Source organism: Nicotiana sylvestris, chromosome 3, assembly GCF_000393655.2.
Source record: "Nicotiana sylvestris chromosome 3, ASM39365v2, whole genome shotgun sequence".
Classification (NCBI taxonomy): domain Eukaryota; kingdom Viridiplantae; phylum Streptophyta; class Magnoliopsida; order Solanales; family Solanaceae; genus Nicotiana; species Nicotiana sylvestris.
The window spans coordinates 25,539,472-25,556,846 of record NC_091059.1 but is presented as its reverse complement, the minus strand read 5'-3'; the positions used below and the strand labels follow the sequence as shown (position 1 = coordinate 25,556,846).

The 17,375-nt window shown below is 36.6% G+C and overlaps 1 protein-coding gene across 1 annotated transcript; it reads left to right on the top strand.

Moving 5' to 3' along the window:
* Window positions 1-178: 178 nt before the first annotated feature.
* On the top strand, window positions 179-12,304 carry LOC104249698 (probable plastid-lipid-associated protein 13, chloroplastic). The gene is made up of 7 exons (XM_009806170.2): window positions 179-553; window positions 1,441-1,562; window positions 1,641-1,724; window positions 9,514-9,610; window positions 10,182-10,398; window positions 11,801-11,853; window positions 11,918-12,304. The coding sequence occupies exons 1-7, from the start codon at window positions 317-319 to the stop codon at window positions 12,005-12,007; spliced, it is 900 nt and encodes a 299-aa protein (XP_009804472.1). The 5' UTR covers window positions 179-316; the 3' UTR covers window positions 12,008-12,304.
* Window positions 12,305-17,375: the final 5,071 nt, after the last annotated feature.

Genomic DNA, 17,375 nt, shown 5'->3' with positions numbered 1-17,375 from the left:
AATTATATTTAAAAATAACTTAAGTTTAAACGTCCTATTTAATTTTATTAAAATAATATATAATCACTTAAATATGTACAATTTATTTTGGATCATAAATTCTTTTTCCAATCCCAAATTTTATTTTCCAACAATGCCCCTGGTATATGACCTTCAGTTGTCACACAAAAACTGGTACACGAGCTTGAGAGCAAACTATTAAATTTTCCACTTTCCAGCAGAACCACATTCTCCAATTCCTCTTCTTAAAACCAAATATAATCGATTTGTCTTGGACCCCAAAATACCGATTCAGATTTTTCCTCATAATTGTCGAATGGCTACTTCAATTCAAAATTTAGCACCACCATTTTCTTGCCGGCGTTTGAGCAATACGTCGTCGTTTCCATCCCTTTCTTCTCCTATCGCCATTTTCCGACGCAGAAATGCAAGAAACAAGTTAAAGGGGATATGTAGAGCAATGATAGAGCAGACAGTACAAGGAGGAGGGGCTGCTTCTGCTTTTGCTAAAGAAATGGAACGACTTTCTGCTAAAGAGTCTCTTCTTCTTGCTGTCAGTAGTCATTCTTCCCCCTTTTTTAGCACCATTTTAGATTTATTTTGTGATTTAGTCCTGCAATATTCGTTCTCCTAACGCTTGAAGTTCCAATTTTGTTACTCCCTCTGTTTCAATTTATGTGAAACGATTTGACACTAAGTTAAAGTAAAAAAATAATATTTTGAACTTATAGTCATAAACATGTCATAATATTTGTGTGACTATAAAAACTTCTTTAACTTAGGGTAAAGAAAAAGCTTAAGTTAAATTGTTTTGAAATTTAGAAAAGAATGGTTCTTTCTGGAGCACGCCAGAAAAGTTATAGGATCACATAAACTGGAATAGAGGAAGTATCTTTTTTCCATATGAATACAATTGTATATATTTGGTCATTAAGTGTAAGAAGAAAAGGGTGCCTATAAAAATATATATATGGAGAAATGGATATCACTGTAAGATGAAGGATTGTTTGTATGTATCTATATTTTAGAAGTTTCAATCTTGTCCTTAGTTTTAATGGGAAAAGTAATTCTTTGATGTTATAGTGCTTTTTTTATGTGTGAGAAGACAATATCATATAGAGATGGATGATTGTTTTTTACTAAATGAGGTCGTTTGGTATGAAGGAAGATGTCTTCTGTTGAAAATCCTTTTTATAAGAATCTTTTTTGGGAAATTGGTTTTTGGTTCATTTTTAGTGTTAGGTTGGGAGTAGAAGTTGGTGTCATATATTAATCGCAAGGTATAGGATAACGTATGAGTACAAAAATTTTGGTATGGCCGGGAGGTTTGAAGAACAATATTATTGATTATACTGCACTGTTTATTTTTAAAGAATTGCTCTTCTATGCTTTTTATTTGCCCCTTAAGCAGTAAAAAACAAATTTATTATTCTATGATAGTTCAAGGATGCTGGTGGGTTTGAGGCATTGGTCACTGGGAAGATAACAGATGTACAACGCATTGATGTGAATGAGAGGATCATTGGTCTCGAGAGGCTCAATCCGACACCTCGTCCCACAACGTAAGGTGTTAAATCTTACTGACAAACTTAACTTTCAAGCATCTTGACAAGTTATTCATTGGTGGTTTCATTACTCAGGTCTAACAATTTGGAAGGCCTGTGGAATTTTGAGTGGTTTGGAGCTGGTAGCCCAGTACTCATTGTTGCCAAATTTTTGTTTGGGTAAGTTCTATTTTTTGGGACATCGTTCTCTCCTTTTCCCGCTGTTCGAACTTAAATCAACTCTTTAGTTTATGAACCAAGACGTAGATATGCTTGCTATCTTCCCAATTGCTGAAAACTGTGAAAGGGAAACCTAGACTTCTCTAAAAGTATCTATGATCCCGTGCATGCAATAAAATATAAGAGATGATACATTATATTGTTAAAAAATCCCATGCGACAACCCCAAAGAAACTATATAGTGCCAGAGCTCCCTGATCATGTTTGCGCATATTGTTCCAGTAAGGTACTTGCCCCCTCAAGTTCTCTATGAATGCTGCAAAGCCACTGATCAAGTCAATGAGCTAATCAAACAGAACTTAGCTTCTAAGGAGAAAGTTGATGAGCTTCCTTGTAGAGCCATTGTTTTCCATTCGTTCTAAGAAACCATATTTAAACAAATGCTTGACTTTGAGCAAATGTTGCTATGAAGCTCCTGCCACGATCATTGATCTCTGTTCTTGCTAATACTACAATTTGACAAATCCATCAAAAAGGTGTTACAAGACTAATTGTTGCTGAAAAAATGTATAAGTTGGATACAAAGGCGGGTCTAGGATTTCAAGAATATGGGTACACTATTATGAATAGGTGGATTTGTAGATTTTGAGAAGAAGAAAAGGCTTCTTGTAGTTCTGTATATTTCTTACATCCCTAAGCAAAGATATTTATACACTAGGTCCTATGACTACTTTAGGAGGGAAAATAAATTACAATCAATTTACAATCAATTTACAATCAATCAGAATAAAAATCAAATCTCAATCAGAATCAAATCTTTCTCTATCAGAATCAAATCTTTCCTAATAACTAAGCTAATCAACACTCCCCCTCTAGTTGGTGCAAAAAATGTCGCCCATGCCTCACTTGCAAACCAGTGTATGAAAAGTCCGTTTGTTGAGTCCCTTGGTAAACACATCAGTTAACTATTTTTCCGATGGCACATGAAATAAACTCAAGACACCAGTTGTAATTTTTTCTTTGATGAAGTGTCGATCAATTTCCACATGCTTTCTTCTGTCATGCTGGACTGGATTATAAGTTATACTGATGGCAGCCTTATTGTCAAAGTACAAGGAAAGTTTTCCTGTTTCATACAATCTCAATTCGTCTAGTAGCTTTTGTAGCCAAAGCAGTTCGCAAACACCCTGGGCCATAACTCTATATTCTGCCTCTGCACTTGATCTAGCAACTACATTTTGCTTCTTGCTTCTCTAAGTAACCAAGTTTCCTCCTACGAGCGTACAGTAACCGGATGTAGATCTTCTGTCATCCAGAAATCCAGGGTGATCATGTTTGGGGAAAAAGTAGACCTTTCGCTAGAGTAGACTTCAGATACTGCAAAATATGAAAGACAACTCGCATATGAGGATCTCGAGGATCATGCATGAACTGACTTACCAGGCTAACTGAATAGGCTATGTCTGGTCTAATGTGGGAGAGATAAATGAGTCTTCCAACTAACCTCTGATATCTCTCCTTATTAACTGACTCTCCAACTCCGCTTTGTAACTTGTGATTGCTTTTAACAGGCGATTCTGCGGGTCTGCATCCTGTCATACTAGTTTCTTTCAAGAGATCCAAAATATACTTCCTTTGAGAAATAAAGATTCCTCTTTTTGATCTAGCAACCTCAATTCCCAAAAAGTTGTGCAATTTTCCTAGATCCTTGATCTCAAATTCATGTGCCAACAATTTATTCAATCGGGCCATCTCCTCTTTGTCATCTCCTGTCATTACTATGCCATCAACATAAACTATGAGAAGAGTGAGTTTACACGTATGATGTCTATGAAGAGGGTGTGATCAGCATTGCTTTGTTGGTAACCAAAGGAGATCATTGCTTTGCAGAATTTGTCAAACCAAGCTCTGGGGGATTGCTTCAGTCCGTACAAGGCTTTCTTCAATCTGCATACCTTTCCTTGACTTTGAGCAGTATCAAATCCAAGAGGAATCTCCATATACACCTCTTCTTAAGTCTCCATGAAGAAATGCATTCTTCACATCAAACTGTTGCAAGTCCCAATTAAGATTAGCTGCACAAGACAAAATAATTCTAATAGTGTTCTTCTTAGCAACATGGGCAAATGTCTCTTGATAATCTACTCCATAAGTCTGAGTTAATACCTTAGCCACTAATCTTGCTTTGAATCTTTCGATCGAGCCATCAGCTTTGTGCTTCACAGTGAAGACCCATTTGTTGCCAACCAACTTCTTGTCGGGTGATGAAGTGACAAGTTCCCAAGTCTCATTTTTTGACAAGGCCTTCGTTTCTTCAATCATAGGCGCTTCCATTTAGGATCTGCAAAAGCTTCCCTCCAATTCCAAGGAATAGATACAGAAGAAATGGACAAGGCAAAAGCTCTATAGGAGGGAGACAAAGAATTATAGGAGACAAAATTAGATAAAAGGTATTTGATGGTGCAAGATCTGACTCCTTTTCTGTGAGCAATAGGTTCATCTAACTCATTAGGAAATGTAGATAACTCACCAATAGAAGATTGTTCAGTTTCAGTAGATTGCATGATGCCTTTTTCTGCTCTATTTTTCCTTGAGTAAGTTTCCAAATCTAGCATATCCAAACGCCCAATAGTCTCCCCCATAAATTCTTTCTCCAATTTCACTTTCCCCTATGACAATGTCATCAAGAGGTCCAGTAATGGAACTAGATAGAATCACCTCTTCCTCGTTACTGCTCTCCCCCTGAAGAGGTAATGAGATAATACTGAAGTATGGCTCAGATTCTCAAAAAATAACATTCATGCCAACAAAAGATCTCCTAGAGGGAGGATGATAACATTTGTAACCTTTATGTGTTGGAGAATACCCAATGAAAATACACTTTATAGCTCTAAGATCAAGTTTCTTAGAATTTCTAGTGTGGACAAAGCAAATACACCCAAAGACCTTAGGAGGATTAGTTTATTCATTTTTACCCTTTAAAGCTTCTAGAGGACTTTGAAAATTGAGGGTTTTAAGTGGCATTCTGTTGATAAGATAGGCAACCATTAGAATAGCATCCCCTGATAAGGTTTTGGTAGATGCATGGTGAACATAAGAGATCTTGCTACCTCTAACAAATGCCTAGTTTTTCTTTCAGCAACTCCATTTTCTGCACCAGTGTAAGGACAACTAGTCTCATGGACTATCCTATTGGACTCCAAATAAGTACCAAATCTTTTATCCATGTATTTGTTGCCATTGTCAGTTATCAAGATTTTTATTTTGGCATCAAACTGAGTACAAATCATCTTATGAAATGACTAAAAACAAGAGAAAACTTCACTTTTGGCTTTTAACAAATATACCTAAGTCATCCTAGTGTAGCAATCAATGAAAGAAACAAACCATCGACTACCAGACAAGGAAACCGTTTGGGTAGGACCCCATACATCAGAATGAATAGTCATAAACAAAGTTATGCTTTTATTATCACTTGCAGGATAAGAGTTTCTAGTATGCTTGGCATATTTACACGCATCACAGAACAAATATTCAAATTGAGTCCTTGAAACCAAATCGAAATATTACTTCTTCAAAACAAAGAATGATAGGTGTCCTAACCGTCTATGCCGCTGTATTATTTCTTGGTTGACATCCTTACTTTTCCCAAAAAAGGCTTGACCAGAGTTTTGAATTCCATCTTATATATACAAGTCGTCATGCAATCTACCACTACCAATTCTGTTCCCTATTCAAAGATCTTTAAAAATACAATGATCGGGAAAGAACTCGACTTTACAGTTTAGAGCTTTGGTGATGGCACTAACAGATAAAAGATTGATAGGGAACTCAGGGACATGGAGCACGAATGATAGTTTAATATTAAGAGTACAAATGACAGAACATGTTCCAGAGATAGGTGTTAAAGAACCAGCGACTATTTTAACATTATCTCTTTGAGACACGGAGAATAGTTTTGAACGTCTTTAGAAGAATCTGTCATGTGTCTATTTGCACCAAAATCAACAATCCAAAAATTAAGGGGAGCAGCAAAGGCAGTACCTGATTGCACATAATTGGATGTGGCAATGTTAGCGGAATCAAGTTAAGCTAGGAGGCGACTGAGAAGCTGAATTTCATCCGAAAACTAGATTTCTTCAGAAACCGTCTCCTTGAATGTCTCCATATTTTCTGTCCAATCAGAAGGAACTCTGAAGAAAATTGCTCAAAAAATAACCTGCCTCGCTGGAAACCAAATTTGTCTCGACGGGACCAGAAGGAGTTTGTGTTGTGGACAACCACCAAGAGAGAAAACTCGATCTCTTTGATAAAATCGGAACCGTAGTGCTATGAGGGAGATAGCTCACCTCAAAAAGGCGGCAATGACTCTGATACTATGTAGATTTTGAAAAAAAGGCGTCTTGTATTTCTGTATATTTCTTACATACCTAAGCAAATGTATTTATACACTAGGTCCTATGACTATTTTAGGAAGGAAAATAAGTTGCAATCAATTAATTAGTCCGCAGTCGTGATCCACATAGGCTCTTGGTAATGGAGTTGGAGATTAAGAGAGAAAAGAAGAAGAGGGCAGTGTAAGGTCAATCTAAGATCAAGTGGGGAACTTTGACCAAGGACAAAGCTCAAGTATTAAGGGAGAAGTTGTTGGCTATGGGGTCTGGAGGAGCAACGGGGACGTGAGTTGTATGTAGACCACGACTGCGGACTGCATTAGGGAATCTTCTAGAAAGGTGTTAGGGGTCACGAAGGGCTACCTGGGGGTTACAAAGAGGACTGGTGGTGGAATGGAGAGATCCAAGGAAAAGTGGAAGCCAAGAAAGCGGCGTATGTGAAACTAATGGAGAGCGCCAATGAGGAGGAGGGGAGGACAAATAGGGAGTTTTATAAGAAGGCTAAGAAAGAGGCGAAGTTAGCGGTCACGACGGCCAAAACTGCAGTATTTGAATGCTTGTTTGAGGAGTTGGGGGTAGAGGCGGCGACAAGAAACTGTTCCGGTTAGCCAAGGCTAAAGAGAGAAAGGTTCGGAACTTGGACCAAGTGAGGTGCATCAAAGACGAGGAAGGTAAGGTCTTGGTAGAGGAGGCGTGTATTAGGCGCATGTGGCAAACTTACTACCATAAACTCTTAAATGAGGATGAGGATATGATCATTGTACTTGGGGAGTTGGAAAACTTGAAAAGCCAGCGTGATTTCGAGTTTTGTAGACGTATTAAGGCTGAAGAGGTTAATAAGGTTATGTGGAAGATGAGTAGAGGTACGGCGACCAGACCAGACGAGATTCCGGTGGAATTTTGGAAGAACGCGAGTCGGGCAGGCTTGGATTGGCTTACGTTTTTGTTTAATGTTACTTTTAGGACGAATAAGATGTCCGAAGAGTCGAGGCGCAGTTTGTTGGTCCCGTTGTACAAGAACAAGGGTGATATTCAAAATTGCAATAATTATAGTATCAAGCTGCTGAGTCACGCCATGAAAGTTTGGGAGAGGGTGGTGAAGAGGAGGGTGAGAAGGAGTGTCTATTTCGGAGAACCAGTTCGGTTTCATGCTAGGGCGGTCGACTATATAAGCCATTCACCTGGTAAGGAGGTTGATGGAGCAGTATAGGGAGAGGAAGAAAGACTTGCATATGGCGTTTATTGACTTAGAAAAAGCCTACGATAAAGTCCTTAGGGAGGTTTTATGGAGATATTTGGAGATTAGTGGTGTTTCAGTAGCGTACATTAGGGTGATTAAGGACATGTACGATGGAGCTAAGACTCAAGTGAGGACTGTGGGAGGAGACTTAGATTATTTCTCAGTGGTGATGAGGTTACATCAAGGATCAGTTTTTAGCTCATTTTTATTTTCCCTAGCGATGGATGTGTTGACTCGACACGTTCAAGAAGAGGTGCCATGATGTATGTTATTTACAGATGACATAGTGTTGATTGACGAGACGCGTTGGGGGGTTAATGCTAGGTTAGAGGTGTGGAGATAGACCCTGGAGTCTAAAGGTTTCAGGTTGAGCAGGACGAAGACATAATACTTGGAGTGTAAGTTTAGTATTGGGATCATGAAGTAGAAGTGGACGTGAAGCTGGATACATAAGTCATCCCCAGGAGAGATAATTTCAAATATCTTGGGTCTCTGATACAGGGTAACGGCGAGATCGACAATGATGTCGCATATCGTATTGGAGCGGGATGGGTGAAATGGAGGCTCGTTTATGGTGTTTTGTGTGACAAGAATGTGTCACCTAGACTTAAGGGCAAGTTTTATAAAGCGGTAGTTAGACCGACCATGTTGTATGGAACCGAGTGTTGGTCAGTCAAGAAATCTCATGTCCAGAAGTTGATAGTAGCGGAAATGAGGATGTTGAGATAGATGTGTGGGCATACCAGGAAAGATAAGATTAGGAACGAGTATATTAGGGACAAGGTTGACGTGACTTCTGTAGAAGATAAGTTGCGAAAATCGAGGTTGTGATGGTTCGGACATATGAAGAGGAGAGACCCCAATGCCCCGGTTAGGAGGTATGAGAGGTTGACCATGGCGGGTCAGAGGAGGGGTAGAGGGAGGTCTAAGAAGTACTGGGGTGAGGTAATTAGGCAGGACATGCCGCCGCTTCAGCTTACCGAGGACATGACCATCGATAAGAGGGTGTGGAGGTCGAGGATTAAGGTTGTGGGTTGACAGGCAGTCTAGAGTTTCATCTAGTCTTCCCAGTAGTATTAGTACTCGTCTTGCATATTTCCTATTCCTAGCCCCTTGCTATTTCATTGTGTCATTATTTCCAGCAAGATTGACTCTATTCTTATAGTGTCGTATTTTTAGATCTCTGTTATTGCACGTATCTCCATTTGCGCCCATATCTAAATACTTTGTTGTTGCTACTGTCTGTTTATTGCTTCCTTTTCACTTCTCTTGAGCCGAGGGTCATGCGGAAACAACCTCTCTACCGTCATAAGGTAGGGGGTAAGGTCTGCGTACACTTTATCCTCCCCAGACCCTACTTGTGGGATTTCACTAGATTTTTTTGTTGCTGTTGTTGTTTTACAATCAATCAGAATCAAATCTTTCCTAATAACTAAGCTAATCAACACAATTTAGGATTTCAATTTGATGGGTTCAACCTTTAGGTTCTTACCATTGACCCCATTATACATTTGAAATTATAGGTTCTATTTTTTATTTGAAATTTTAGTGACATTTTACATATATACTCCGTGTCAAAAATATTTTGATTAGTTGAACTCATTGACCATATATGGTCTAGGAGGAGATTTTGAAAGTATAAACCAAACAAAAAAAGGAAGACCAAGAAAAAAAGTATTTAATTATAAAATGCAAGATGGGCGTGGGAATTAAACCCTTGACCTCACTTGTAGAGGTGCACCCAGTAACTATTGCACCATAAGACTCTTTGAGCTCGGGCGCGCACACATATATTAGTTTTGAAGAGATATAACATTACTATATATGGTAAAGGGAGGAGAGCATGGGTGCACGTGAAGCCATACTCCTCCTGGATACGCCCCTGGCTGGATGAGCTGTGAACCAGAATCTGTTGGCTTGATTCTCTGTTAGCAAGGCATTTTTCTTTTAAAGGGAGTAAGATATTGTTAGAGTCTTAAATGTTGTATTCAGCACATTACTTAAGTTGCGGGTGCATCTTGTTCACTTTTAGCCAATGTGCTAATTTCAGTTGATATCTTCTGAACATTTAGGTGAAGCTGATTGTGGTTTTGCTTCTAGTTTACTTCGATGAATGTCAGCTAATAATGTTTCTACCAAAATCATGCTGTTGCAGGAGAATTCCTCCGACGTTGGTAAATTTATCAAAATTAGATGTGCTGATCAAGGATGGATATGGGACTGCTACTGCACAAGTCAAATTACTAAATTCGGTAATTTATCTTTGTTGGAAAATTTGATATGCAAAGTCCATGCTAGTATTCAGTAATCTTCCCTCTACTAGAAAAGTTGAAAGTAAACAATACTAAAAATTTCTACAAATGAAGGGGTTGTTTGGTTCACAAACTAGTTATGAGGTTAATAATGTGGGGATTATTATGCGATGAATAATAATGTAGTGACTTCTATAAGGTGAATAATTTTATAAGGATTGTTCCTTTAAAATATTTTTTATCTTTAGATACTTCTATCCAGGTGTTGCTAATACACTATTCCTGCTCTACATTCTGTCCTCCATAAAATTATATATAGATTACCGCATAACTTTTGCCAGTATAAGTATTCTTTTTGCCTCGCATTAACTTAAGCTTGGCCCCTGATTCTTGCAAGCTGGCAATTAGTTCTACATTGGTCAATATCAATTGAGTCTTAATCAAGGAGTCAGGGCATTGCTGCATTCAATTTATCAGCTGAGATCATTGTGAAATGTTAGTGAATTATTAGTATGTCTGAATTCTGATCATAGATTCTGAACAAGTGAAAATACTTGTGGTAAAAATGCAGATTGAGAATAAGTTTATCATCTCCACCAAATATAGTGTTGAGGGACCTCTTCGTATGAAGGAAGAGTATGTTGAAGGGACATTTGAATCTCCAAAGGTCAATGAGGAAGCTGTACCTGAACAACTAAGAGGTGCTTTTGGCCAGGCTTTTAACACTTTGCAACAACTTCCTGTCCCCATTAAAGATGCTGTTTCCAGTGGGGTGAAAGTTCCTCTTGGTGAGATTTCAGTATTACCGTAGGATTTGATCTTTGTTATCAACTAAAACATACTTCTTAGTTCTTACTCATTTAATGCAGAGATACTGTATCTTGTTAAGAGAGCTAAAACTATAATATGTGCAAATATTAGCAAAAATGGGCTAATTCAGTTTGCTGTGTATACCTTAGATGGAGAAAAGTGTGTTCAGGCACTATGAATATCTTTCTCTGACTTGCCTTATTAATTACTCCCTCCGTCCCAATTTATGCTTCGTACTTACCTTTTTAGTCTGGCCCAAAAAGAGTGTCATACTTATTTAGAAACAATTTAATACTTTAAACTTCGCATTTTTTCTTAATGAGATGATTTATAGCCACATAAATATCTAGGTTTATTTTACACCATAAGTTTTAAGAGTCTTTTTTTTCTTTCTTAAACTCTGTACCCAGTCAAACTTCATCACATAAATTGGGTTGAGGGTGAGGGAGTATTCTTTTTAATTTTAATTTTAGTTTGTTATCTTTTGCCTTGTGAATTATGATATCCGATTATTAAATGTCTGCCAATTCTGTTTCCTCCCAGACCCCACGGTGTGGGATAATACTGGGTATGTTGTTGTGGCCAATTCTGTTTCCCTTTTGTTCTGGAAATTTGCAGTCTTTTTTTCTTTGCTTAGGATTTTGCAGACACTAGCTTGTTTGGTTACTTGCGAAATGATATTGTTCATCCACAAAACACTTTGATTGGTAAAAGTGATATTCTACTCTATCCACTTTATTTTCTGAAATTCTTCCTGTTTTCTTCATCTACCTAATTATATGATTTTTGAGTTTTCTACTCATTACAAATAAAAAGGTAGTTTGAAATAAAGGATCTCTTTTTGGTTAGGGGGATATCATTAGGGTCAATTCTCGTAAATGGGACAGTAAAGATGAGATGGAGGGAGAATTAAGTTTTTCGACATATCAACAAGCATTTGCCTCATTAAGATGCTGTTTTTCGAAGCCTATTGATCGAGTCAATCAATTCTTCAAATGCTCAAATCTTATAGCATCGGTAAAAGCCATTCGGAGTTATTCATCTGCCTGCACTTGGCTTCAAGCAAGACTTAGTTTGACTTATTTTGATTGTTTGATTTTATCCAGCTTATCCACCGTCGAGAACTTATTCAACTTCAGCACATTGATATTTCTTGAATTTCAAATCTCGTCTTTTTTGGTTACTTTGTTTATGCTTCTTAAAGGCTTCATGTTATTAATGATGAGTGCATACTCTAATATCTTGAAATACAAGGAATAAGCTAAAGAGGATTAGGAAAATAGCAGATTGAAGAAAGTATCTTTTCTAGATTTATATGTTATTGCTTAGCGTTAGGCATTTATTTCTGTTGCTTCTCACTCTGGGCTGTTGCGATGTCAGGAGGGACCTTTCAGAGACTTATTATGATTTCTTACCTTGACGACGAGATCCTGGTGAGTCATCTCTATATTTTTTTACTTCTAAGAAACTCTCATGATATTTGCTGGTTGGGTGCAGATCGTAAGAAATGCGGCAGGAGAACCCGAGGTCCTAACAAGGTTGGAGGCACCGCCTGAAACGGAGCCAATAACTGAATATGAGAGTTAACTGACTATAGGCACATTTTGTATGAAAAAACAACTCTTTCTTCCATTACTCACACTTCTAGGTAACACTGAAAATATGTTGTATATCAATTTCACAACAATCCTACCTACCTCATTCTTTCTTTTCACAAGTGTTGTACACAGTAATGCCACATCGATGAGCAACGAACATGAGCTCACTCCATTGTAGAAAAGAAGTGGTAAAACTTGCCACGGCTTTGTGAATGAGTCTTTTTGACATGGAAGAAGTGGTTGATGTTAGTAAGAAATAGAAAGGTTGTTATCAGAGTTGGTATTAGACATGTCCATCTTACGTTTGTATGATTGTTTCTTTATGACATCTTTGGTTCACGCATGCTGCTATTATCTTCTCATCGTGTTGGTGGACCAGGATTCAGTAAGTTCTCAACTTGTGAAGTATTTTAGCAGATTTTCACTCAAACAAGAAATCTTGGAATTTGTTGACGTAGTGTGAAATATGAATCAACTTAACTGATAACGTGTTTTGACTTGAAGGAGTCACTTGACTTAGGCTTCATAGCAGAAAAAAAATCGTTTTTTCCTCTTTTGTAGAAATTTAGTGTTTTTCTATTATATTAAATTAATGGGGCAGCTAGCAAATTTGGCTTCTGGGTGAAATTAGAGCTCTGCACCAGTTGGATGCAGAATAAAGTTGCAACTATTTATAAGCTATAGCAAATTTATATATCACTTTGAGTGTAACTAGTTTTTCTTTTTTAATTTAATTATATAACATTTTAAAATCAAACTTTAATATTTCAAGGTAATTTTATATCATTTCTAAGTTAGTATAGAGTCAAATTTCTATTTCTTCGAATTCATGCTTTCAATTTCTCTATATATGTTACAAAAAGGAAAAAGAAAAAGAAAACTTGAAATAATTGTCAGAGATAAGAATTGGTCAAGTAAATTTGAAGTGTAGCTTCCTAACATAATCTATTTAAGAATGACTCTGAGAGAGAGAGAGATGGAGGGAGGGAGATTTCGTGTGGAGATGACATCTTGAGAAGATAAAATATTTATAGGCGGAAATGGGTCAATTGGACCCTTTTTAATTGAAGGGAAGAATAATCTTGTAAATATTATTTTTGCCTTATTTTCAAATCTCTTATAAGTAAAAAAATAAATAAATTTGGAGAGCAAATATAATTTATAACTTTCTTAGTGACAATACTTGTACCTAGGAGTATATCAAATTTGAATCCACATGTCTAGACATGAATATTTTTGCTTCTGGGTCAATCCTGCTACATATAACTACTAGAAATATATAAAAAGAACATAATTTTATAAGTATATATCTACATGTTCCAGGTCTATATACTAAAAGATTATGAGCATCGAATCCAAAACTTTAAGCAAAAATAATATTTTGGACCGAAAAATACGTCACAAATTCGAGTGACAAGAATAATATTCGTAATGGATGTATAAAACTTTTATAATACTGTAACAAATTCGTCTATATTGATGAATTCCTTTGTAGAGTCTTCACAAATCTGTCAATTTTGCGAGGGGTCATAAATATTTCGTTAAAGATCTGTGTTTTTCTTGTTTATATACTAAAACCAAACCTGGAAAAAAAACATACTAAAATTAAACAAGTAGAGTAGTATAATATAAAGTCATTTGAATACTTTTTTACAATGGACGTAGAACAGATATATTTGAATTATGACACAGTCAGAGGCGGAGCTAGGAATCCCAACCTATGAGTTCGGGATTTTTATCGCCTAAAGTTATTGGATTCTAAATTAATAATTTATACATATTCAATAAATTCTTTACGACAAATATAGTGTTCGAACCAAAGCTACTGGGTTCGGCCGAACCCGCTCTTGACACTCTAGCTTCGCCCTTAGACACAGTACTCCTGTATGTGTAACCTTGTATTAAGATTATACTCATGTAGTCATCAAGGATAATAAAATGGATTCAGAATACATAATAGTTAATTAAATATAGTTAAAAGCGTAAAACTTTCAAGATAATAATATGAAACAATATTGAACGTGCTTTATGTTATATTCACCTCTATTTGGATTTATGGGATTTCTCATAGTATTATTATTTCAAGATAATAATATGCGACAATGGTGCACGACTGCACGTACGTGGAAGACAAAAAGTTTATATTATAGTTTGGTAAAGCGATCAATTACAATATATTTATTTACATTAACATCAGCTAGTGTAGACACCTATATAAGAGTTTAACTTATGTGCAATTTCAATAGTAAACTTTTACACTATCATATTAAAATGACTTATAAACAATAGATAATTGTTTATAGCAAGTCTAATTTGGTAACCTGTAAGATTAGCAAATGTCTAGTTATAAACAGATAGTATAAATTTTCTTGACATTGTGTTCTTGTTCATAAGTTAAATCTACCCATCTAGGAGTAGTATTAATTGTACGACTTGCCTCTTCCTTTTTCCCCCCTTCTCCAATATAGGTGAGTTTTATTAGGAAAATATATTTGGGGAACAAGAAATGATCGGCTTTGATACAGTAATCTTTGTTCTTAAGAAATTTAAGCTCCCTCTATTGCTGCATAGGTTTTGTATTCCTCTAAGATTGTAAAAAGCCATTAAAACTTAAGTTTCAACAACTTAAATTTCCACAAGACCACAATATGAATACTCAGAAGTGAAGTCAGAATTTGAAGCTTATGGATTCGGAATTCTAGTTCTTTTAAGTTACTAGGTTCTAAAATAATAAATTGTACATATTTTATGAATTTCACAAGACAAATACAGAATCTGCATAAAAGCTACTGGGTTCAGCCGAACCCGTAAACAGATGGCTAGCTCAATTTAAGAAATATGTACACGGTCAAAATCAAGGAGCCCGATTTCGAAGTCTTAAATTGGGCTATGAGTTCGAGTCCGGGCGACTCGAAGTAGGGGTCGGACACGACTGAAGGATACATAACTCGAGGAAGCAGATCGAAGGCCTGACACGACCTACATCGAGGGCAGTACAATCTCGAAGACACTCAAGAAAGAGCGAAAATTTCTCAAGGACACGTGGGTCAAGGCATAAATTATAGGATAAGATCTGTACGAAATAGTACAAGTCCATACTAGGTTGTTATACAGTTGTACTAATAGAATTCTTTATTACAATTAGGAATGTACTATATTGGGGTTTTCTCCTCCTATATAAAGGGGACCCCAATCATTTTGTAAGCATTGATGAGTGGTGATTTTACCACTCATTCTAGTCTCTTTTCTTTAGTTTTTATGTCCTTTAACTATAATATGAGGTCGTTTATGGTGTGTATTGTTAGATTTTTAGGTAAATGATGCCATGAAGTGATTTGAATTCAATTGAAGTGGAATTGAGCAAAAAAAAGGTGAAAACAATGCAAAACTCTTCTGTGATTCCGCATCTGCGGAGGAGTGGTCACAGAAGAGACCCCGCATCTGCGAGAAATGGAGCGCATCTGCGGAGCTGAGCTACTTTGCCAGAAATCGCATATGCGAGTAGAGAACCGTAGAAACGGTTGCACATTAGTGCTTAAGAGCCCGCATCTACGGTACCAGAAGTTCCTTCAAATTTTCCGCTTCTGCATTAAGATATCCACTTATGCGGAGCCACACCTGCGAGGATTCTTCCGCAGGTGCGATCAACGGGCATCAGAACTGGACTGCAATGACATTTCACATTTTCTCATTTCCAAACCCACAAATACACGACCTAGCTAATTTTTGGCATATCTTTGGCTTATTTTCAGTCTCAAACACTAGAGAGAACAAGTTTTGGGAGCCAGGGTTTGCACACATACTTTGGTCTTGAAGATTTGAAGCTTTTGGTTGAGAATTTCTTACCCATTTATGTTCATTTCTTCATTTCCTTGCTTTGTATTGAATATCTAAGTGTGTAGCATTTTATCCAACACTTGAATCTTGTTTATGGAAATATTCTTGTTTAAAATGTGGATTAGATATCTTGTGTTGTGCTTATGTATTGAATGATTTTTATCTTTTTATGAAGTGAGTTATTGTTTCTTTAATTATTTTTGTTCCTTAATGTTTCCAAAAAGATTAGTTAACCCTAGGATTCGCCCATTAACTCCGAATTAATTTTGGGAAAGATTATTTGGGTTTTGGAAAAGATTAATTAACAAGAACTTGAGGTTTTAACCCTCATTTTATAGATTCTACCTAGGGATAAAATTGAACTACTTGTAGCCATATCCGGGTGTGCTTAATCTCATAATTGATTTAGGGATAATTCAATTGGGAAGTCTTGTTAGTCTTTGGAAGAAGCTAATATAGAATTATTATCTGTGGCTAATTAACATAAACTTGCTCATATTTATAAAATCATAAAATACATTGGATCGTTACTTGTGTGTAATTCCTAATGCATCCATACTTGTAGCCAATGATTATTTTACTTGCTTTCTAAGTTAGTTTACATTTCCACATTTAGGTATAAATATTTTCTAGAAACAATTCTAAGTGTTTGGCATTGCATAACAAGTGATAATTCTCTTACATTCCTAATCCCCTATATATCGTTCTCTGTGGGATTCGACCCCGACTCATAGTTGGGTAAATTATATTGCATGCGACCGTGTCTATTTACTTTTTAGTAGTTGATTTGGACGTCATCTAAATTGGCACCGTTGTCGGGGAACAATTTGGCGTAATTTAGGTTGTTTGATAAATAAGCGTAAGTGCTTTGGTCCAAACTTGTGAATATTTGTATAATTATTTTTCTTACTTTCGTCTATTTTTCTTGTTTATTTTTTTAGTTTTAAAAAATGGCATCATATAATAAAAATGGGTCGGATGGTAGGTGTTCATACTTTGATGACCCATGTCCTTATTGTGGAGGACCACACTTGTGGCAAAATTATTTAAATTCTCCTGGAGATGGATTGTGCGCACAATCTCAAACCCATGAGTGGAGTATTTGTGATAAGTGTGGTCGTCAAAATGGTCATTGGGAGTATTGTGCTTATTTGTTCTTCCCTTCCCCAAGCCCCTGCTATGATGATTCTACTTTTTGTGATGAAAATGATAGGGCTATGGAAATGGAAAAGTTGAGCATGGTCAAAATGGAGAGTTCAAGCTCATGTTAGAATACCTAATTGAAGGAGGAAACAAAGAACAAAGTGCCTTGGAGGAGCTTTTGGAAAATAGTCTCCAAAATGACTTAGCACTTGAAAGGTTGTACTTGCAAATAAAAGAAATGCTTGAAGCTTTAGAGGTCCAAAAAGCCTTGGAAGTTAATGATAGCCAAGAATCTTCTTTGGAGGTTGAAGCTGAAAATCCTTCTTTGGCACTTGATCAAAACTAAGAAGAACTCTCAAATGCTAAAAATGAGAAGA

What these genes read in the sequence shown, in the direction of transcription:
- LOC104249698 (XM_009806170.2), top strand. Translation starts at nt 317, where the DNA reads ATGGCTACTTCAATTCAAAATTTAGCACCACCATTTTCTTGCCGGCGT. An exon ending in AAGAGTCTCTTCTTCTTGCT is followed by an intron (nt 554 to 1,440) that starts GTCAGTAGTCAT and finishes ATTCTATGATAG; the next exon opens with TTCAAGGATGCTGGTGGGTT. An exon ending in AAGTCAAATTACTAAATTCG is followed by an intron (nt 9,611 to 10,181) that starts GTAATTTATCTT and finishes GTAAAAATGCAG; the next exon opens with ATTGAGAATAAGTTTATCAT.